This window comes from Manacus vitellinus, unplaced genomic scaffold, assembly GCF_001715985.3.
Source record: "Manacus vitellinus isolate BGI_N305 unplaced genomic scaffold, ASM171598v3 scaffold_8_pilon, whole genome shotgun sequence".
Lineage (NCBI taxonomy): Eukaryota > Metazoa > Chordata > Aves > Passeriformes > Pipridae > Manacus > Manacus vitellinus.
This window is the reverse complement of record NW_021940864.1, coordinates 8,951,357-8,970,772: the sequence shown is the minus strand read 5'-3', so window position 1 is coordinate 8,970,772 and position 19,416 is coordinate 8,951,357. Positions and strand designations below refer to the sequence as shown.

Sequence of the window (19,416 nt, the reverse complement as noted above, 5' to 3'; positions counted from 1 at the left end):
ACCTTTACTTCAGAAAGTCTATCCAGAGCCCAGACTCTGCTTCAACACCAAAGAATCTGATGAGCTGAGCATGAGCCCCTGTGAAACCTGGATTACTGTTTACAGAAGGTTATTCAAAGCTCACTGTGGCTCTGGCTGTGCCTATCAGTTTAACATGGGAAACCAACTCAAGTACGGTAGGTGCAAATACAAAACCTTAAGCTGGTACAGAAAAAGAACACAAGCATAGTTTTCCTTGAAAAAAAATGGTTTATTGTTTACTGTGAATATGAAGAACAGCCTTACCAAAAAACCTCAGTGACTGAAGACATTCTCATATTTGGAAAAACATATAAGAAACTATTTACACAAAGGCAGTGAAAGGGGTAAAAAATTATTGCAGTCAATTAATGCTGAATAGAACTTTTTATTATAAAAAGAGAAAGAAAAGAAACAGTGCAAAAATACTGTCAAAAGTAATCAGTTCTATACAGAAGATAAAACTGACAAGCATAAGCTTATGTACTGATATGAATAATACATTAGAATATTAAAAAATAGCATGCATAGATTTTTTAAAGGCTTTCAATAGCATAGAATAGCTCTGCCATTCAGCCCTAACAGGAGGGAGCAGGGGGCAGGGAGGGCATATAACTGATATCTCATTTCTCTACAAAATGTGTACGTACAATGAGGTGGTGAGATCCAGATCACTGTTTTGTGCTAAACTGTCATGAACAGAATTACAGAACAAATGAAACAGGAAGCATCAAAATACTGAAGTAAAACAGGACAGGAAAATCCAGTGACATAAAACTTAAACATGTTATTTCATGTAACATGTTCCACACAATTACATATGGTAATATTACAGTCATCTGCATGTGTAAACTTTTTTCCTTTGTAAAATAATCAAAGAAGGGTACTTTACTAGTGAGGAAAATGTGTTTTCCATATGGAGCAATTGCAACAGGATAAACATCCTATTGATGGTGTTTCTGGCACTAAAGATTTGCCTTCTTTAAAGACCAAGTAGAAGCAAGAAAATACTTTTATTTAACATACACAAAAAAGAAGTTCTTATATATTACATCTATAATTAAGCTATGGAACTCACCAACACAGGACATTGTGAAAGCCAGAGGAATAAATGGCTTCTAAAGAAAAGGTAATGTGATTTATTGAAGATGGATCTATCAGTAGATTTACTAAATACAGTGAATGGAATACAACTTTGGCCTCAGGAAGCCCCTCAAGGACTGGCTGCCAGGTGCACTAGAGGGGCTGAGCACCCTTTTCTAGACATGTTCATATTTCTTCTTAAGTGTCTACTACCAGCCCCTGTCTAAGTCAGGGTGCGCCCTCGAACCTGACATGGATATAGTTTGTGGAAAGCTTTCCTCTTTTATGCTGCCTGCCTAATCAGGGAACACTACCCCTGAAATACCTGGAGCTGAGTGTCCAACCACTGAGTCCTTAGGTGATTTGGAAGAGAAAAACTGTTAAGCACTCTAGTCATTTCAGGGATCAGTTGCAGTATTAGTCCTTCCCTTGCTGTTAAATAGTTCTGGGATTCTCCAGTGGAAGCTACTATTTATCATGATTTCCAGTTCACTCTCCAAAGGCAAAGTCCTGGTGTACATGTGGGAAACTCTCAGTGAGGGTGCACATAAAGCAGAGGCAACAAAACTTCAAAGAAATGCCAACCAAAAAATAGCTCAGAGGAACCAATAGAATTGTAATCTAAAATACTCTAAAAACACTGACAAAAATCTATTTACTTTAAATATTTATATAAACACTGCTATTTTTGACCTATGCAATGTTTTGTTTCACAATCTAACAATAGTTTATTTACGTTTAATACCTCCATCTTCTGTTATTTGCCCCACAGCCCAAGCAGGCAGTTGTTCCCTTCCTCAAATCACAATCCCTGCAAACAGCTGCATAGTGTCCTCCTCTCTAAAGACTCATATGGCATCTGTTGTTCCCATAGCACCAGATTCTATAAGCAAACCTCTCTCTTACTGGCATAAAACCCCATCCCCAAACTCCTTATGACTTTAAGTATGTATCAGCAGATTTATATTCATTTTTGTAGAAGAGTGGTCAAATGCTGTTTTCATGCAGTTCCTCCTTTCACAGTCAGTTCAGGTATTTGCTCCTGCAATATGATGCAGCCTTTATTTCCTGCAGTAGGTGCTGCCCTAGCGTTTTTTTTCCCACAAAGACAAGCAGCAAGATTTGACTCAGACCTCCCTCAGTGAGGCATGAGAGCTGCAGATCACAAACTGCTAGCAAGGCTGACAACAGCTAATTCAGTCATCATCTCCTCCCAGGAGACTGGTGGGAAGTCAGCTGTTGAGGATGCAGCATCATCAGTAGCTGCTGAATTTTTCCTATAGATTTTTGCTATATCCAAGTACAGGATTTCCATCAGCATTTATTTCAGAGCTGCTTGTGGACTACACAGACAAAGCAGATGTTGGATCAAAAAAATAATGTTTTGGCTTACAATGAGCATAAGTATTGAAGCACTTAAGTTGGAAGAGAATGAGTAAGTCTGTGTTTTGCCATTTGCATTTGTTTGTTTACATGGAAGTAATTTAAAAAGAAAAAAAACAACTTTTGAAATCATGCAAATATTTAATAATATTTGTAGCTGAGGCAGCTGATTTCCATAAGTGGAACAGAAATGTCCTTCAATATATTTCAAGGACTGTTAGCAACAGGTTGAATAAGTTCTCACAGATGTGTCTCCTGCCAGATGAAATTCATTTAGGGAAAAGGTATTTCTGATGAGGCTGAGCATTTAGGGTTTCTGTATAACTATAAAGGAAAATTTTTGTGGGAACAAGCTTCATCTTTTCTCAGGTAGTCAAGGACAAGAGGTGCCAAAACAGGCCTTAGTAGGATCTGGAACAAGTAGGACCTCAGCAGTTAATGTCTACCATCCAGGATACCCACAGCACTGAGCAGTGTCTAAACTCAGCTGTCATCTCTCCCATCCCTGATTGAACAATGGTAGGCATGAAGTCTTGGACCTTAACCAAAAAAATGATGCCAGCACCTCAATACTATCATTGGTAACAATTTAAAGCAAAAAGCAAAGCGTGTTAAATACACATGAAGAGTGCATAAAAAAGGAAAACAGACACAATGGATTCCCAAGCCAGACTTATCCACTGCAAGTTCTGTCTCAGAAAGCATGAGGGAACATAGGCTAAACATGCCACACTGCAGTGTGGGTGCCCTGGGAGAAGACAGCTTATGTTAAACTTGTTAGGTGCAGTTCCATTCATTGAAGCATCTTTGTGAGATTTTTAGTCCAGACTTTACTCCATGGATGAAACTGGTTTCAAACAGTGTCATGCTTTGATGTTAAAAAAACAAGCAACACAACATACAGCAACTCCAAACTGTCCTTTTCTCCTTAAGGACTGTGCTGTTAAAAGTCTGTGGGACAGAAACTAAATAGCACTGTTGCTTTAAGTCTCATGTGTTCATTCCTGCTGTGACTAACAAAATTGGATGCAAAATGCATTTTCCTGTCACTCCCTAAAGGTTAGGAAATACTGCCCAAGCAATTTCGGCCTGATAAAACTACAGCAGGTTCAAAGTCAGAAGGTTCAGTTTTTCCCTTATGGAACTGTGTCACATTTCAACCATAAAACATCGGCATGCTGAGGGTCAGTTGCAAGCTGGGGTGGAAAGGAACCTCTGAAGACATGCACCGGCCCAATTCACTTATGATATTAGCAGATCTAGTCAAGATAAAATCTAGCAGGGAAAAATACATTGAAGTCAGATGAAAGGAAAAGTTTAAAATTACCATTCTTTGACAATGAAAGGGAAAAAGTGAGTCACGTTGACTTCTATCTGCCGTACCAGCCACATTACGAATTAATTAGAAATGACTGTATACTACATGGCCATTTATTTGGCTCATTAATAGACACTGAATTAATTTGGAAAGGATTTTTGGTGCCTTTTTCTAATTAATATTTTTCTAAGACAACTATGATGCATCTTTGCATTAAAAACATTTACTTAATTTTCTTCCCTTCAAACACAGCTCTTCATACTCTCTTATGCAGTAACTTTCCTGTGCTCACTGTAGAAGCAGAAGTACACATTTCAGCCAAGAGCAGCTGAATAATAAGACATAGGAACAGATTCTTTTCCCTCCTGATTTTCTACTTCTCATGTCCAAGTGGAGCAATGGGACTTGACAGCTCTGAGTTCAAACTTAATTCATCATTAGGAAATTATTCAAAAAGTTATAACGAGATAACTAATTTAATACACTTTGCTTCAAGGTTTATTCCTTGGCTTTTTTCCCAGATATAAAGCATCTCTGTGCAATTATCATGCAGATGCTGCTGAAAAGACTTTAAATGGTTGCTGCTAATTTAACGAGATATGTTGGCAGTGGTAGAAGAAATTAGAGGAAAACTGAAGTTGACTGAAAACTCAACTGATCCCTAAAAAGAACATGGTCAAGGTATTACAGAAAAATAACTCATCTCCATTTATTGGTAGCTAGAAATCTTCACTGGAATCTTTGTCACTTTGTTAGGCTTGTATTGCAGAGATCCAAACCAACACAGTACAGTTTTAAGCAATTTAAGAAACATTCTAGTACAGAACCTGAGCTTAAGCTCCCACTGATTTTAGTCCCTTTAGTGCTGAAATTCAGAGTGCTTGTAGGCTTAGATCTTGTACACTGACCAGGATTTGGAAGAGGGGATGTAACAGAAAAGCAACAATAGGACTAAAATATTTAAAATTATCTGGGAAAGGGATACCAAGAAAGGTAGTTTCACCATGACAGAGTAACTGCATTGCATCATGTGCCCTGAGAGGCTATGAAATCTTCACCCTTGAAAATTCTGAAACTAGACATGACCCTGGGCAAGCCTATCCAAGTTTAAAGTTAGCAGTAAGGTGAACAGGGCTGGGACCAGAGACATCCCAGGCTCCTCTCCAGCCTCATCCCTTCTCTAGCCATCAGATGATAGTTCATACATGAAAACTAAGGCAACCAGAGATGCCTAATTTAAATGAGATTCCTTTTCTACAGGAGGTGAGCCTCAAGGCAATAATAATTTCAGTGTAATCCATGAGAAGGTGCTTGATTTGATTTTTTTCAGATGCATTTGGTTGAAAATCCTATGCTGTTCAACTCTCAAGTCCACCACAATTACTGAAAAAACTCACTCACTGACTTCAGCCTGTTGTGGGTCACTGCACTTCACCCTACACTGCTTCTTATGAATCCCTTCAAGGGCTGCACACAGCAGCAAAGGCCTCGTTTAAAAGATCCAATATTGATTTTTTCAAACTGTAATTCTTGTGGAATTTGAACAGTTTAGCACCCAAAATTCTCTGTCCTCACAATGTCCTGTGTTTGAGCCCTCTGTAATGTGCCCGCCTGCACGTGCAGAAGTTCAGGTCTCAGTGCTGTGTACCCTCAGCTTCCACTCACACAGAGCTGTAGCTGACATCCAGCAGGTCTTGTTTTTACCACGGAAGCCACGTACCTCCGTCCAGAACGTCCTCACGTGAGAAAAAAGCCCACTGCCAAATAACTGTTCATTTCAGAAGCTGTGTAGCGAAATTAAAGCTAGTAAACTACCTTTACAAAGGATTGCTCTCCTTTATGGGCACGTTACAATGCAGACCAGTCATGTCAAATGTGGTTCACTTTGAAGGTCACTATAAGATTTACGAGTTATTAAAGTAATTCAAAAGTTATTCCAAGAAAAATAAATTATATCTTGTATAAAATAATCCACGGGAGACTAGTAAAGAACAATCATTCCTTACTTTCAAGACAACTTTAAAAAGTGCAATATATGCACACAGTGTTGTCAAGGCAGTTCTCCTTGCACATCAGTAAGGTTCAGTCAGATCCACAAAGCTGGGTCTGGGATGTTTGAAAAGATTAAATAAGTCTAGAGTTTTGCAGGAATTGTATGAGCACTTGATAAACAAATTTGTACTGGGCTATGGTCTGGATCATAAACACTCTCTGCTCCCGCAGGTGTCTCAGCATCACAGGAACGTCCATTTTCTGTAAAGCAAAGGGGAAAAAAAAAGAATAAGGATGTAAGTTCATTAAATCAAACAATTATTGAGATTTTTCAAATGGCAAAGAGGCATCAGGGTCACAAGAACAAAGGTTCCTTGGACAAAACTAAAAGTGCACGCAAATATACTGATCCTTTCACTAAGAGAGAAGGGAACTCGTTGTCACCAAAAGATCCAAAAACTCCAACATCTGACTTTCCACAGCCAAGTCTATGTTAGCAAATAATACTCCAGGAGAAATAACTCTGTAAAGTGAAACAAGGACCCACTATCCACAATACGTGTTTTGCAGACTTTAGGCCAGCAGCAGTTTGTTGCCATCTACTGAACATCCACTAGCAGCTGGGACATGTTAGGTGTTCTCCAAGAAGGCATCTTCCAGTTTGGTTCCATCCAAACAAAATTCACTCATCTGCCCTGAAAAATGCTCTGCAGCAGGAACTAAAGTACAGTAATTAGGCACGGATAAGGAGATTCACTATGAAAGTACATCCCTAACCCCATGGAGCACACTGGGGCACGGGCACCCTATAATGATCTGAACTCAAAACCAAATGACTTGTGTGAAACAGAGGCCCATGAGGTAAAGCATTAAAAATCACTGCAGATTTCATTAGGTGCTATCATTGGATCTCTGGCATTTAAGGAACAAAAAACCTGTGATGCTATTGTGTTTTATCTGTTACAACAGGTACACAAGCAGCTATTCAGAATTCATTGAGCCATGAAGCTCAGCCTGCCAGGCTCAAATTCAAACAGCGTGTAATATGACCCAAGATGAGGGATACAAATTTTCTATGGCAGCAGTAAATGTAAGCACTAAAATTCATGCTGTTTTTGAGGAAGCTCTTAAGCAGTTCAAGATACAAAACTGAAGAACAGCTACCGTATCAGACGACATAAGCTGCACTTTGTAATGCCAGTTTGCCATTACAGAAACACAAAAAGGAACTTAGAAGGTTTGAGTAAGATTGCTGCTAACCCTTGGAGGCCCAACTGAGCATGGAATCTGCTTCCAGACACATGGGAAGTTTCCTGGAAAGTTTAAAATAAAAGTCACGCTGCATATCCATTTCTATATCCATATATATAAAACCCAGAATGTCCATTCCATGTAAACAAGTCTTAACTCATAGGCTATCACTTTCTGAAAACAAGGCCAAATATTCTGCCACATACCCCAACAAGCTGTTATAAAAGGACATCTCTAGAGAGTCAACAAGTATAAAAATTTGTGATGAGTAATGCCATATTATTATCAAACTGGTCCAAAGAAAAATGTAAGCTCTTTCTAGTTAACTTGGCCAACTTGGAGAAAGCCTCCCTGTGGACTCAGATGCTTGCAAAAGCCACACAGTCCTTGCTGAGCAGAGTCATGTAGAACTTGATCTCACCTGAAAAACTGCAACAAAAATGCAGGCCAGCTTCGACCTGCACACCATATTTCTCTCTTGGCAGTCTGGTGTATGACAGTTCATTGATTTTTAGTGGACACACAGTGATCTGTGCACCTCCTCAAAATGGAGATGACTTCACCTTCTCAGAAATGAAAGAAAACTCCATCCTGTCTATTAAACTTCACTATTTATAGCCAACTTAGCATTTGACTCCAGGTAAGGAGTCCCTTAAACTCACCTTCATTATGATGTACATATCAAAGAAAAAAAAAAAAAGGGCACATAATGCTTTGCTAAGCTGGCACTTGTAAACAGAACAAACGAAAATGCCACTCATTTCTAAAACTCCCAAACTAAAAGACCTCCCCTTTGAAAACATGCTGCAGTTGCAATCATGAGTTAATGTCCCAGTGCCAAGTCTGAACTAAAAGTTGATAGAGCAGGATCTCAATTACTTTCCTCTACTACATGTCTACAGCAGCAAGGATGTAATGATGTGACATTTACTTGCTATGCAGCAGTGACTGAAATGCTATCCCTGCAATGAGATACACAGCTTTAGACTCAACCAGCCATTGCCCAGAAGCCACAGTGACTGAAGCTGTATAGATTTTGATTAGACACGGCTTTTTGCCCAAACCTGAAACCTCAGACTCAAGGGTTCTGGTTTTTGTTCCAGCACTACTGCGGACTTTCCAAGATGGTCTGTATGAAGATTGCCAGATTCCTTCCTTATTTTCCTTCATTGCAAAAATATTGATACTTCTACTTACTAGGACACTTCTGAGGAAATCAACCAATTCCTAAGACTAAAACATTTTAAGTGATAAGTAATTTTATTTCAGGAGAAACCCCCCAATTAATACTACTACAAAATAAACAAGTGAAAAGGAACCATCTCTGTGCAGAATGGAGTATCTGTGACAAACCAAAAGCATACTGCTATGATTTTTAATCTTTTTTTTTTCAATTAGGTGTTAACAAACCAAAAACATTAACTTAGTACAATCTAGAGCAACAAAGCCCTTAAGGAAAATTTTATTTAATATTAATGATGATTTTCATTATTAATCAAGACAAAAGAATCCTTTAATTAAGGGACATCAGAGAAATCCTTATTGAGCACTACCATCAGGTCCTAGAGAAGTTGATGAAAATTCTTATGAATGATGTCAAGGCTCACCCCCATGCTTAGATGCTGAGGTACTGCCTTTATCTTCACTTGCTACTCAGCTACTCTTTCCCAAATGGGTGACTTCTGTAAACCACAGACAAACGGAGGTGGCAGACAGCGTTACACAACCCTTAATGTTTGTTTCCGTGCATATACAGAGGTTGCTACAAAGTAGACACAGCTACACTGATGGGCACAAGCAATTCAGAGACAGCTCTTCAAACTCTCCAGCTTTCCTCTGGCATGCAGAAATTTCATGGCTACTGTGTGCACAACAGAAGCAGTCACTTCCAGGTGCCAGTGCATAAGGAAGGTCAAGCAGGCTCAAGAGTTGGAGCCGTCATCCTACACAGGAGCAGCTTCTGAGCAGCAGTCAGCATAGGAAGGCTGCTGGGTTCTCAAAATGCATACCTGTGGACCCTTTCTTGTCCAGGCCACCTCCTTCTTTTCCTTCCTCACCCTCCTACCTCCCCCGCAAATAAAAAGCAAAGGAAAAAAAGCGTCAGTTGTGACATCGATCTACAGGACAGTGTCACCTCTAGTGATGCCCAAGCAGAGTTGGAGGAGGTTTGTCTGTCAGCTGACCTGAGCCCAAGATCTCTAGCCATCTTGTAACTACAGAGTGATGAGCTGCTGGAGTCTTCAGTCTTCCCTGAACTCATTCAGTGGCTGATTACTGGGAGAGGCAGATGATATATGTCTATTTGTTACTCTTGCTGCATTCCTATCTCTACAAACGCTCTCTCACAGAGCATTTTCTTTGGCAGGAGAAATCCCTGGTTTCCATTGCTGTCATGAAAACTGTGTGTCACGTTGTTAGTTAAGATCCGATGTTCTTCCTAGACAGTTTCTCAGTGACACAAATGAAAAGCAAATTGCTACACACGGTTACTCTACTGGTGATCTTATTCTCAACTCCAGACTGTATTACTCCTCATATTGTCTGCAAATCTTAAAGCCCTATTCCCCATTGGAATACGTACACACACCTTATTCTTAAAACACAGTTAAGTTTCATTCCAGGTGAGATTAAGGTCCATATGAGAAAGAGGAAGAAGTCTAAAGAGCAAATTTAGAGAGCAGAAAACTTTAGTTAAAAGAGCAAGGACATTATTCTCTAGCCTCTTTCAGGTACTCCTTGTAAACATGCTGTCTCTAGACTTTTAATTAAATACAGGTATAAATTAGACTAAATTCTTAAAAGAGGGAAGAAACCCCTAATTTTGAATGCATTAAAATAATCCTAATAAAAAAATGCATAATATCAACTAAACAGAAAACTACAACAAGTAACCTTCCATGGGTAATCTCTGCCTGTTACATTTAAGGCTCTCACATTGCTCACAAAGGTAGCAGAGAAAGAAAGCACTTCAATGCCTTTTAATTTTAACCTCAGAAATGTAGCTAGTTAAGTCAAGGAACAAGCTCGGGTCAGGGGTTTGTCCTGCAAAAGAAGCTGACTTACTTCATTATGCTCCAAGCACCCAATCATCAGTTCTGTTAGGATAACTACTCCAGTCCTTCCGACCCCTGCGCTGCAGTGAACCACAATGGGAGGGTTGCAGGTGTTGCTGCTGTCCAGCACGCTGTTGGTGTGGCGGCGCACCGACTGTATCTCCTCCAAGTAAGCTGCAAGGTAAAATGCAGGCAATGTTGCAACATCTATATGTCTAAACGTAAAATTCGACAGGGGAAAAGGGTGAAAGAATGTGGAAAAGTCATTCTTTACCTAAGTGGCAATAATTTACATTTTTTACAACATACTAATTATTTTGGCCAGGGTGCATGGAACAGCACTGCATCCAGCAAGTACCAGCTGGGTGTCAATTATTACTTGGGAGTCTGCTCCTTTAAATTAAATAGTTCTTTTAAAAAATTAAATTCTCTTTTCCCCCTTGCAAATCTCCAGGTCCCCTAAGCAGATGATTCTAGACGTTACTTACAGCAATTCCTGCTATTAACAGGCTGGGATCAAAACAACAGCTAAGTCCTATTGAAACTGCTGCCTGTCCAAGCCAGCATCAGATGGGAAACAAGCATCCATCTGCCCTGTTTCCTCCCTTCCTTCTCCTTTCTAGACTGAGATGGAATCTCACCCACCCGCTCAGGGTTTGTTTCTCAATAGTTATTATGAGCTTTTCTGGGAGATCACTGCCTTAGTTTTCCCTGAAGCCATTTCTAGAACAGTTACACTGTGTGGTTGTCCTAGCCTTGTTCAACACAACACATTCTACTGTCAAACTGCACTGAGAACCTTAAGTACTGGAAGCTTACTTAGCTTCTCAGCAGTCAGAGTGGGAAGTGAGACCTGAGGTGAACTCTCCTGTACTGACTCTTGATGTCATGGCACTACAGCCTAAGCTGTCCTTTCATCACTGGCAGGATGCAGCTGGAGGCCTACCAACATCAGAAAAGCTGAAAATTTAATGCACAGTGAAATGGGACCGTAAGTGATGGCAAGTAATGGGAGAGAGGAAATGGGGACAATCAGGTTCCAATTACTGCCATGCCCAACCACAGCTACAAGAGTTGGTAAGAGAAACAAACTACAGAACAAACTAGGAATTGGGCAATAGCTTTTCCTTAAAGACAGATCCCTTGGCACTCCTCTGCTGAAGCTGAAATGTCATTTTTTTATTTTTTTTGCCCTGGTGACAGGACTGGGAAAAGAAGGACACGCTATTTACATCAAGCTTGTACCATGCAAAGGAGAATGGACCACTAAAGGACTGTAGCTGTGTCAAGACTGAAGTAGAACTAAAGGACCTTTCTGAGAGGGGACTTAGCTGCCACAGAGCTACACTGCAGCTGCAAAACTTTCAGGAATTAAGAAGGCAGACATCGTCAACGTGTCAGTACACCATGTACAGGCTCCTTCAATGTTAATTTAAAGAAATCTGTATTAATTTAAAGATTCTCTGCCATAGTGCCAGATATGTCACTTTAGTTAAATAATGGTTGAATTCCTATTACTTAATATGGAAATATACATTACTTATTAAGAAGCGGGGAGTGTTATTCACACATTACAGATGAATATAATGGCTGTATTTTCAGAAAAGCATGAACTAAGACCATAAGTTATTGGGAAGGCCCTTGAGCATCACATGTGGTTAGAAAAGTGGTATCAAGTTCAAACTTAATGCATGTGTGTCAGAGGCCTCTGCTATTTTGCAACAAGAAAAACTGGAGGAACTGCACCATATTTCACTAAAACCTGATCCTCTCTTACCTAGACCTCTCTAATCACATTTGTGTGCAGCCTAGTAACTCCTACACTCATTAGGTGTCTGGGAAGTGGTGATAACTTACACTGATAGATCAGCCAGCAGAGGTATCCTATTATTTAAAATTTCCTGAGTCTTTGGCATTGCTGCTGCCTTGAATTATTCCTCTTGTTAATCACCTTAGCTGCTACCTCTTGAATCCCACTTTTTTTCTCCAAATTGCAGCAAAGTACAATCCATTTGAGGCCTTTATATGCCACAGCAATAACCATTTAATATCAATCCCAGGTGTAACTGGGTTCAGTGAATTGAATTCAGTGTGAGCAACCTTCTCCTTGATGTATTTTATCATGCAAGATAAAGAAATCTTACATAAAAAGCCTTGGACTTCTTCTGGACACCCATGGTCTGGCCAGTCAGTATACTGCAAATGCCACACTGTCCTCTCTTGTCCAGAGAGAAGATGCTTGACCTTCAGACCAGTAGTTGCAAAGCAGCCAGAGTCTGTGCGGAACTTTGTTGTCACCTTGAACTTCCCATAAGTGGCTGAGCTGTGCTTAGAGCCCAGTTTAGGCCAATAACGATGGCTCTTACTTCTTCCTCCCTCCTTAAAAACAAAACAAAACAAAAAGCCATTAGTTCCTGCAATTATAATTCTTTGTAAACAGAGGACATAAAACCGAAGATAAGCCAAATATTCTTATTTCAATTTACTGGAAGAGCAAGGAGCATCCCACAAAGTAAAGAAAAATATCCATTAACACTTAAACCTCTTAGCCATGTAATATTTGAAAGTGTAAAACTGCTTTGAAGAAAACCTCTTGTCTTGTGGCAAAAGATAGCTACTGCCTGCAACACCTTGGTAAATATTTTCCCCCTGGGGAAGCCTCTCCTTTAAATGAAGGGAGATTCTCTCCAGCGGCTTCTAGGTATCTGCTCTTGATCAGCCTTGGGAACTGGACAGTGACTTGATGTGCTCTGCTACTCCCTGTGTTTGCTGAAAACAACCAGGCATAAAGCTGAAAGCTGTGTTAGTTAACAATGCGTGTCAGTTTTTATAACATATCACATAGTTCTTGGATTACAGTAGAAATAACTGTTTTGCTTGGCATTAGAATAAAAAAGTTGTGGGGGATTTTTTTGTTTGTTTTTGTTGTTTGGTTTTGGGTTTTTTTTACATGGACACTTCTATGGAAACAACAGCTTCTGGTCTCTTTTCAGCTGATAAGAGTGACAGTATGCAGAACTGGCCTTGGATGGTGTGGAACTCTGTGTCATTTTAACCAAGAGCAGTTCAGTGCTCTCACATTCCAGTGGAAACATCTTTGTTTGGCTTGGCCAAAGCAGGGGCAAGGGGGGCTTCTGCTTGTTTGCTTTAGCACTTGCCAAACTGAGTATCAGAATGCTACAAAGTATAGTATGAGAGAAGTACAGGCATATGTTCAAACAGAGTTATAGGAAAAAGGGATGTTGATAGAAAAAACAGGTTACTGGAGTGGGAAGCAATGATAATAGAAGATTTGCTCACATCAGGAAGAACTGTATGCTGTGATTTCACGTACCTCTTCAGCTGTGACCATGGCTATAACATTCACTCCCTGTTCCCACACCATCTGCCAGAAGTCATGGCATGTGTGTGGCAGAGGTCCTTGGGTAGCAATGTAGTGCCATTCCTCTCCACCTACAGTAACCTGGGAGAAAGGAAAAAAGCCGAACCAGTCAGTGCCCAAATTCTCAGCAGCACCTGTGCCAGAACCACCTTTTAAACAAGAGACTATAATGAAATCTTTACTTCTTTGTTCTTCTGCTTTCGTTCAAAATTTTCAACAAAAATCATCCTTTTGATTAGATCAAATCTGACAAAACATAATCTTCAGTGCTTCCACATCCTGTCTTGATGCCCATAAACATAAAGCTTTGACCTAAATGCCATCTATCTTTCTTGCCATTCTATCTGGATCATACACACAAAAAACCCCAAACAAACAAACCAACCAGCGAAAAACATTTTTTTTTTGAGACCCTGTTTCTGATATGTCTTAAGTACAAACAAGCAACTGACTCACATCCCTGGCCTTGGTGACAGACCCAAGATGAAAGAAAAGCTGAGGACCAGAGGCAGCGCATATGTGCATTAAAAAGGCATCGCACTGCTTGCAAATTAACACATGGTAGCGCAGAACGTAAATGACACTGTGCATGACGAGCTAAAGGCCTCTGTTGTTTAGGACCTCCCTCAATTATTTTCCACTCAGACAAAAAGTAATTTATTAAACAGACTCTTACTACACTGATCACTGTTGAAGATGCGGCCAAGCCGTTCCTAGAGGACGCAGCTATGCCCACACTTTGTACATAACAGAGCTCAACAGGCCTGTTGCCAGCCACAGATGAGATCAAGACAGGCTCCATTTCAAGTTACTCTTCCTCATTTATCTTGGGTTTTTCTGTTCAGAAGCTGCAAATGACCTTACAGTAAGTCCAGTGCATTAAATGGCTTTCAAATACCACGAGAAATTTAAAATTATCTAAAGCTGTAGTCATGCAAATCTATTTCCCAATACATAACTGGTTTACCAACCACATCTGACAGAAATATTTGTGTATTGCATGATGGTGAGTAATGAAATTCTTTTTAGAGCACTTACACACAGATTTACACACTATAAATCATATAGTGCCCTAAACAGACACAGCATTACCTTGGAGTTAGCCAGTGTAAAACACTACTTCATTTAATTGATGGAGGCAGAAAGTTATACTTGTGCAGTTAAAAAAGAAAGTCATTTGTGTATAAAAAATTATAATTTTATGACATAGTTTGCTATACACCAGAAAAGGTTTATAAAAATTTTTTTAACATTTTAGGTAAAAAGTCAAAGTGCTTTCAGAGCTACTACATATCATTTAAAAAATATGCTTAGCAGCAAAACCAGATGAACTAATTGTTTTGGAAAGTTGAAATATTTTTCCTTCTCAGGATAAGGCCTCTTACTTCTGTGTATTAGCCCAGAGCCACTTCTTGTAAAGTTATAAATCCCAGAGAAGATTTACAACTGAAATGCTGACATGTCCATAAATATCAAGGTACTGGCAGACAGTGCTACAAGGAACAATCAATAACTCTGACAGGTTGAACCATATAATGTGTTTGAGGTACAAGTCTTTGAATACATTTTCAGAAATAGAATCAGTTTATTTGTTAGTGAAACAACTGTTCATTAAGTTGAGATGCTTGGGGTTTTACACTGGTAACTAACAGTTTCTGTATGATAAGTTTTTCACTTCATTGAAAACTGTTTGACTCTCCACATCAGCTCCTTTTCTTATTTTGTACAGTGCAGGTTTGGTTTGTTGTTTTTTTTTTTTGAATGATGGTTAAAAGCTGCAAGACCCATGCAGGTAGACTCCTCAAGTTCTTGTACTATTAACTGCCCAGCACTAAGCAGCATCTTGCACTTGTACTCATGGCCTTGTGCTTGCTCATCTGCAGTCATGAGTGCTGGCATAGCACTACTGAGCTTTTTAAGTTAACACTGGCATGACCAAACAATCAGATGAAGTGCTCTTAAGAATTTTTTTGCTTAATCCACAAATTTAATTGCATTTTTTCTCTTTGGTATAGATGTTGATCTTCATATTTTAACAGCAATGATCAGTGGTAAATAAGCACAGAATTACTGTAAAACTGTGGGGTCACAGACTGAGGTAGTGGGAGCTGGAATCCTCCAGGCATGGATCTTATCAGGATGATAGAGGAATTTGCTTTGTCTACTGACTTCTGGTCCAAATATCCAGCCTCCTGGCACATAGTATGAAAGGACCATAAATAGTCTGAAGGGAATGGGATGCCTGGAATGTTTACTGCATTCTAATGCCCTAACTGCAGGAAATTAAAAATTAAATATTGGGCTGAAAACACAGACACACACTGTGCCACTGAGGTAAATTTCACAGATGTGATTTCACCTTCTAAGCAAAAGCACATCTGCTTGGCTTCTGCTTGTGCCGCTACGAGTGTAAGAGGGAAATACTGCCAAGGCCCTCTGTCAGGCATCAGAACATCACTGCCTGTTTCTGGGTGCTCTATGGATGCGAGATATGTGTGTGTCCAACACATTAAGTAAACTGTGGACTCAAAACTAGCCAGGGAAAACTCTTTTCTGGCTAGTACTGCTTCCTGGCCATAATGAAGGAATCCTTTTTTTTTTTTTTTTTGCCCTCCTATAAAGTAGGTGAAAAATTTTAGGCTCAGAAATGCACCATCATAGCAACATCTGATTATGTAAAAACTCAGTATCTGCTACCTACCGGGCTATGCAGAAAAGTGATAAACTGCTAGGATCCTGGTTCAGAAATTGTTTTGTATCACCAGGATTTAATACTGTAAATCACAACCAAAGCCAGCAAGTCTCTTGGAACTTTTAAAAGGCTTTTACTCAAGGAAAATATTAATTTAACAGGATGTTTTATTCATTATTTTTGAATTATTTCTTTTTAATTTGAATTTTGACAATGAGAAAAAGCAGACAACCCTCTTTAACAATATGAGAATCTTTCATGTGAGGCAGAGGACTGCTGTTACTTCTCTCATGATGCAGTAAAAGCCAGCAGAGGACTTTGCAAATAGTGCTGGAAGCTTAAGAGAAAACAAGCATCTGCAGTCACTGCAGCATAGCTCACTGTTAAAACTGGCCATGTTTGCAAGTAACAGTCAGATCATACCTTAAAGTATTTCTACATTGAATTAACATGAAATCTGAAATTTCTGGTTAAAAACATAATTTGAAACATGGAAGTTCAACGCAGTTTCCAGTCAGAGATACAGGGAACTTATTAGTAAGGTCAGTGCATACTTGAAAAAATTTCTTTTAAAATTAGTCAACTCTCAGCATAAAAGGAATGAATAAGTTTCTTGTATATATAATTTCAGTATCTATATGAATATGCATTACTCATAATGATATGCCTTTCCTTTGGGCATGGAACTGCATACATGGAGCTACAGTTCTGATTTTTAAAAATCACGTCCTGTATGCTAGTAAATTTAAAAAGATTGAATCAAAGCTTCTGCAGTATTCTTTCCAGGGTGCACCAGTCAGCTGTAGGGACTCCTTCTGCATGGGTTGTTGTAATCCCCACGTGGCCTGCAAGACTTTTGAGACTGATAATTCAGAACACATACTGACTTCTCATTTTTTCTGGTGCAGGGCCATGACAGTCATATTACACTGCAGGTATTGGGGCTGATCTAATGCATTTTCATGAGGCTTAAGCAACATGGCATATCTTTCTACATTAACCAAGAGATATTCCCCAACCAGCTGGCAGAGGTGGGCATAAAAAAAGCAAGAATGGCTCTCTAAAATGACACCCGAGTCTTCAGCAGTTAAACCAACTTATGCATCATGTTAGCTGAGAGGGGACCTTAGAGACGCCCATGCCGACACACAGGTACAAGGACACATTCTGACCAGGTTACCTTCTCAGAAGCTCCAGAGTTACAGAAAATGCTGCTGTGCATCCAGAAATTCAAACAAAGCTTTAGCATACCTCCATTTGCAAAGCAAAATTCGAGAAAGCTTTTACCTTTATGTGTGAAGCATTGATGTAGCCTGTATTGTTTTCTTTGGTCGGCACCAGCTCTACTCGGTTCTCCTCGTAAGGAATGACCTCCCTGATGCGATTGCGCTCAGTGTTTTCAGGCAAGGCAGCAGTGGTGAAGATCCCATCTGCCTTTTTCTTTGGAATCTGCTCATATTCTGTAAACACCATGCCCTCTTCCAACTTCCTTCTCAAGATTTTGCACTAAGATTTAACAGAAAGGAACATCAATACATATTTTTGTTCTTCTGGGAAGACTGATTAACCACTAGACCCATCCATCCGTTCTTTGAATTCCAATATACAGCCATAGCATTCTCTCACTCACTTCTTTTTGCAGTTATCTGAGGAAATATGACAAACTTATTTCTACTGAATGAAACCACAAGCCAATTTTACAGTTTTACATTCCACCTCCACAATTTTGAACATGGATAGCGTAAAAAGCAAGCCTGAGCCAAATACAGTCTTGGTTCAGTAAGAATTTCAGTATGAATATGTGATTTCAACATAATAGATACTTGTAAAAATATTTTAAAAATATTTTTTCAGGAAGAAGATCATACTGTGAGAAGTGTGATGTGGCTCACATTTTCAAAATACTCCCTAACTTGCAAGCATGCAATGTCTGTGGTTGAACACAACCCCAAATATGTACACACAGAGGTTAAGTGCTGCTGTCTGTGTACCAGACAACACAAGGCTGCAAATTTCTATGCAGAAAACCAGGAAGATTCTTTGCAAATATGTTTCTCAAATCTTAACAGCAGCAACTGTTTTTAATTTCCAAAATTTCATACTCATGGAACATCTGTATGTGCAAACATCAGGAGGCAAACAACCTTTTTTTTTTTCCCTTGAAGTTTAATCCCATTAGAGAAATTAATTGAACTCCTTAGTTATATCAGAAAATGGAAGACAGTATCTGGAGGACTGTAGAACTTCACCTGATCATGTGAAAAATGTGCAAAGTGTTAGATTTACAGTTTGATCGTGTACACATTGTACAGTCAGGTGAAATAGAGAACAGCCTCCATTCTCACTGCCTTCAGTAAGTGTTCAAGACATTGAATGCTTTGCCTGCATCCAAAGACACGCCGGTTTTAACCACAGACCTTTTGCATTAGTGGCTTTGAAAACTTTTAAGAGAAACTTTTTCTCACATTTTAGATCAAATTTTTGTATTTTAGAAACTTCATGCTCTTGAGAACAAAAAGAATGAGCAACATTTCATGAGCCTCCATCTTACCCTCTCATCCATTGGCACCTTGGCGACTTCATCCTGGCTGTCCTCCGGCACTGGAACCCTAGCAACTGAGAGTCCGTTCAGTGCTGCCAACATCAAGGGCCTCTTCTGGGCCTCCAGGCCTGCCATCTTCTGCTTTTCTAGATTCTTTTGGCAAGAAAAGGCACGTTTTCATCTCTGTGTGATTATTTATAATGCCAGTAAAATGCTGGAATGTTTTTTTAATCTCCAAAATCTGCAACTCTCTGGCCAAGGAATGCAGATGATCACCATTAGCATCGTAAATTCAAATACAACCTCTATTCTTCCTCTTATTCCTCAAAGGCCTGCTCCTACATGAGCACAGAATTTTAATTTCAAAGAAGCAATCCCAGCATGTAATGCAGTTTACATGCCATCAAAAGACATACAAATACAATCTCGAGTATTTTCCTGCAGACATTATTCTGAATGCAGGACACACAAAGCATCACTCTGTTATGTTAAAGTAGCACTACCAAAGCCAAGATGCTTGGAGCATCTCTTAAGAGCAATAATTTCAATCTATTATATCAAACAGTAAAACACAGGCCATTGTTTCTCTTCTGTGATGGTAATACTCAAAATGAGAAGTCTTCTGATGCAGTCAGCTGTTATGGTGATTCACACAGCACCCATGATATATTTTGTACTAAAAGCTCACATGTCCCAGAAACT

The 19,416-nt window shown here is 39.5% G+C and overlaps 1 protein-coding gene across 1 annotated transcript in view; it reads right to left on the bottom strand.

The window, feature by feature from the left end:
- Nucleotides 1-386: 386 nt before the first annotated feature.
- The window catches only part of PTPN14 (protein tyrosine phosphatase non-receptor type 14), a 72,648-nt gene continuing 53,618 nt past the window's right edge, over nucleotides 387-19,416 (bottom strand). Inside the window, exons 13-18 of the mRNA XM_008932940.3 lie at nucleotides 18,724-18,867; nucleotides 17,460-17,678; nucleotides 13,433-13,561; nucleotides 12,243-12,477; nucleotides 10,109-10,272; nucleotides 387-6,055 (exon numbers count right to left, since the gene is read on the bottom strand). Coding sequence (XP_008931188.2) covers nucleotides 5,927-6,055; nucleotides 10,109-10,272; nucleotides 12,243-12,477; nucleotides 13,433-13,561; nucleotides 17,460-17,678; nucleotides 18,724-18,867 — 1,020 coding nt within the window. The 3' untranslated portion in view covers nucleotides 387-5,926. The remainder of the gene's footprint in view (nucleotides 6,056-10,108; nucleotides 10,273-12,242; nucleotides 12,478-13,432; nucleotides 13,562-17,459; nucleotides 17,679-18,723; nucleotides 18,868-19,416) is intronic.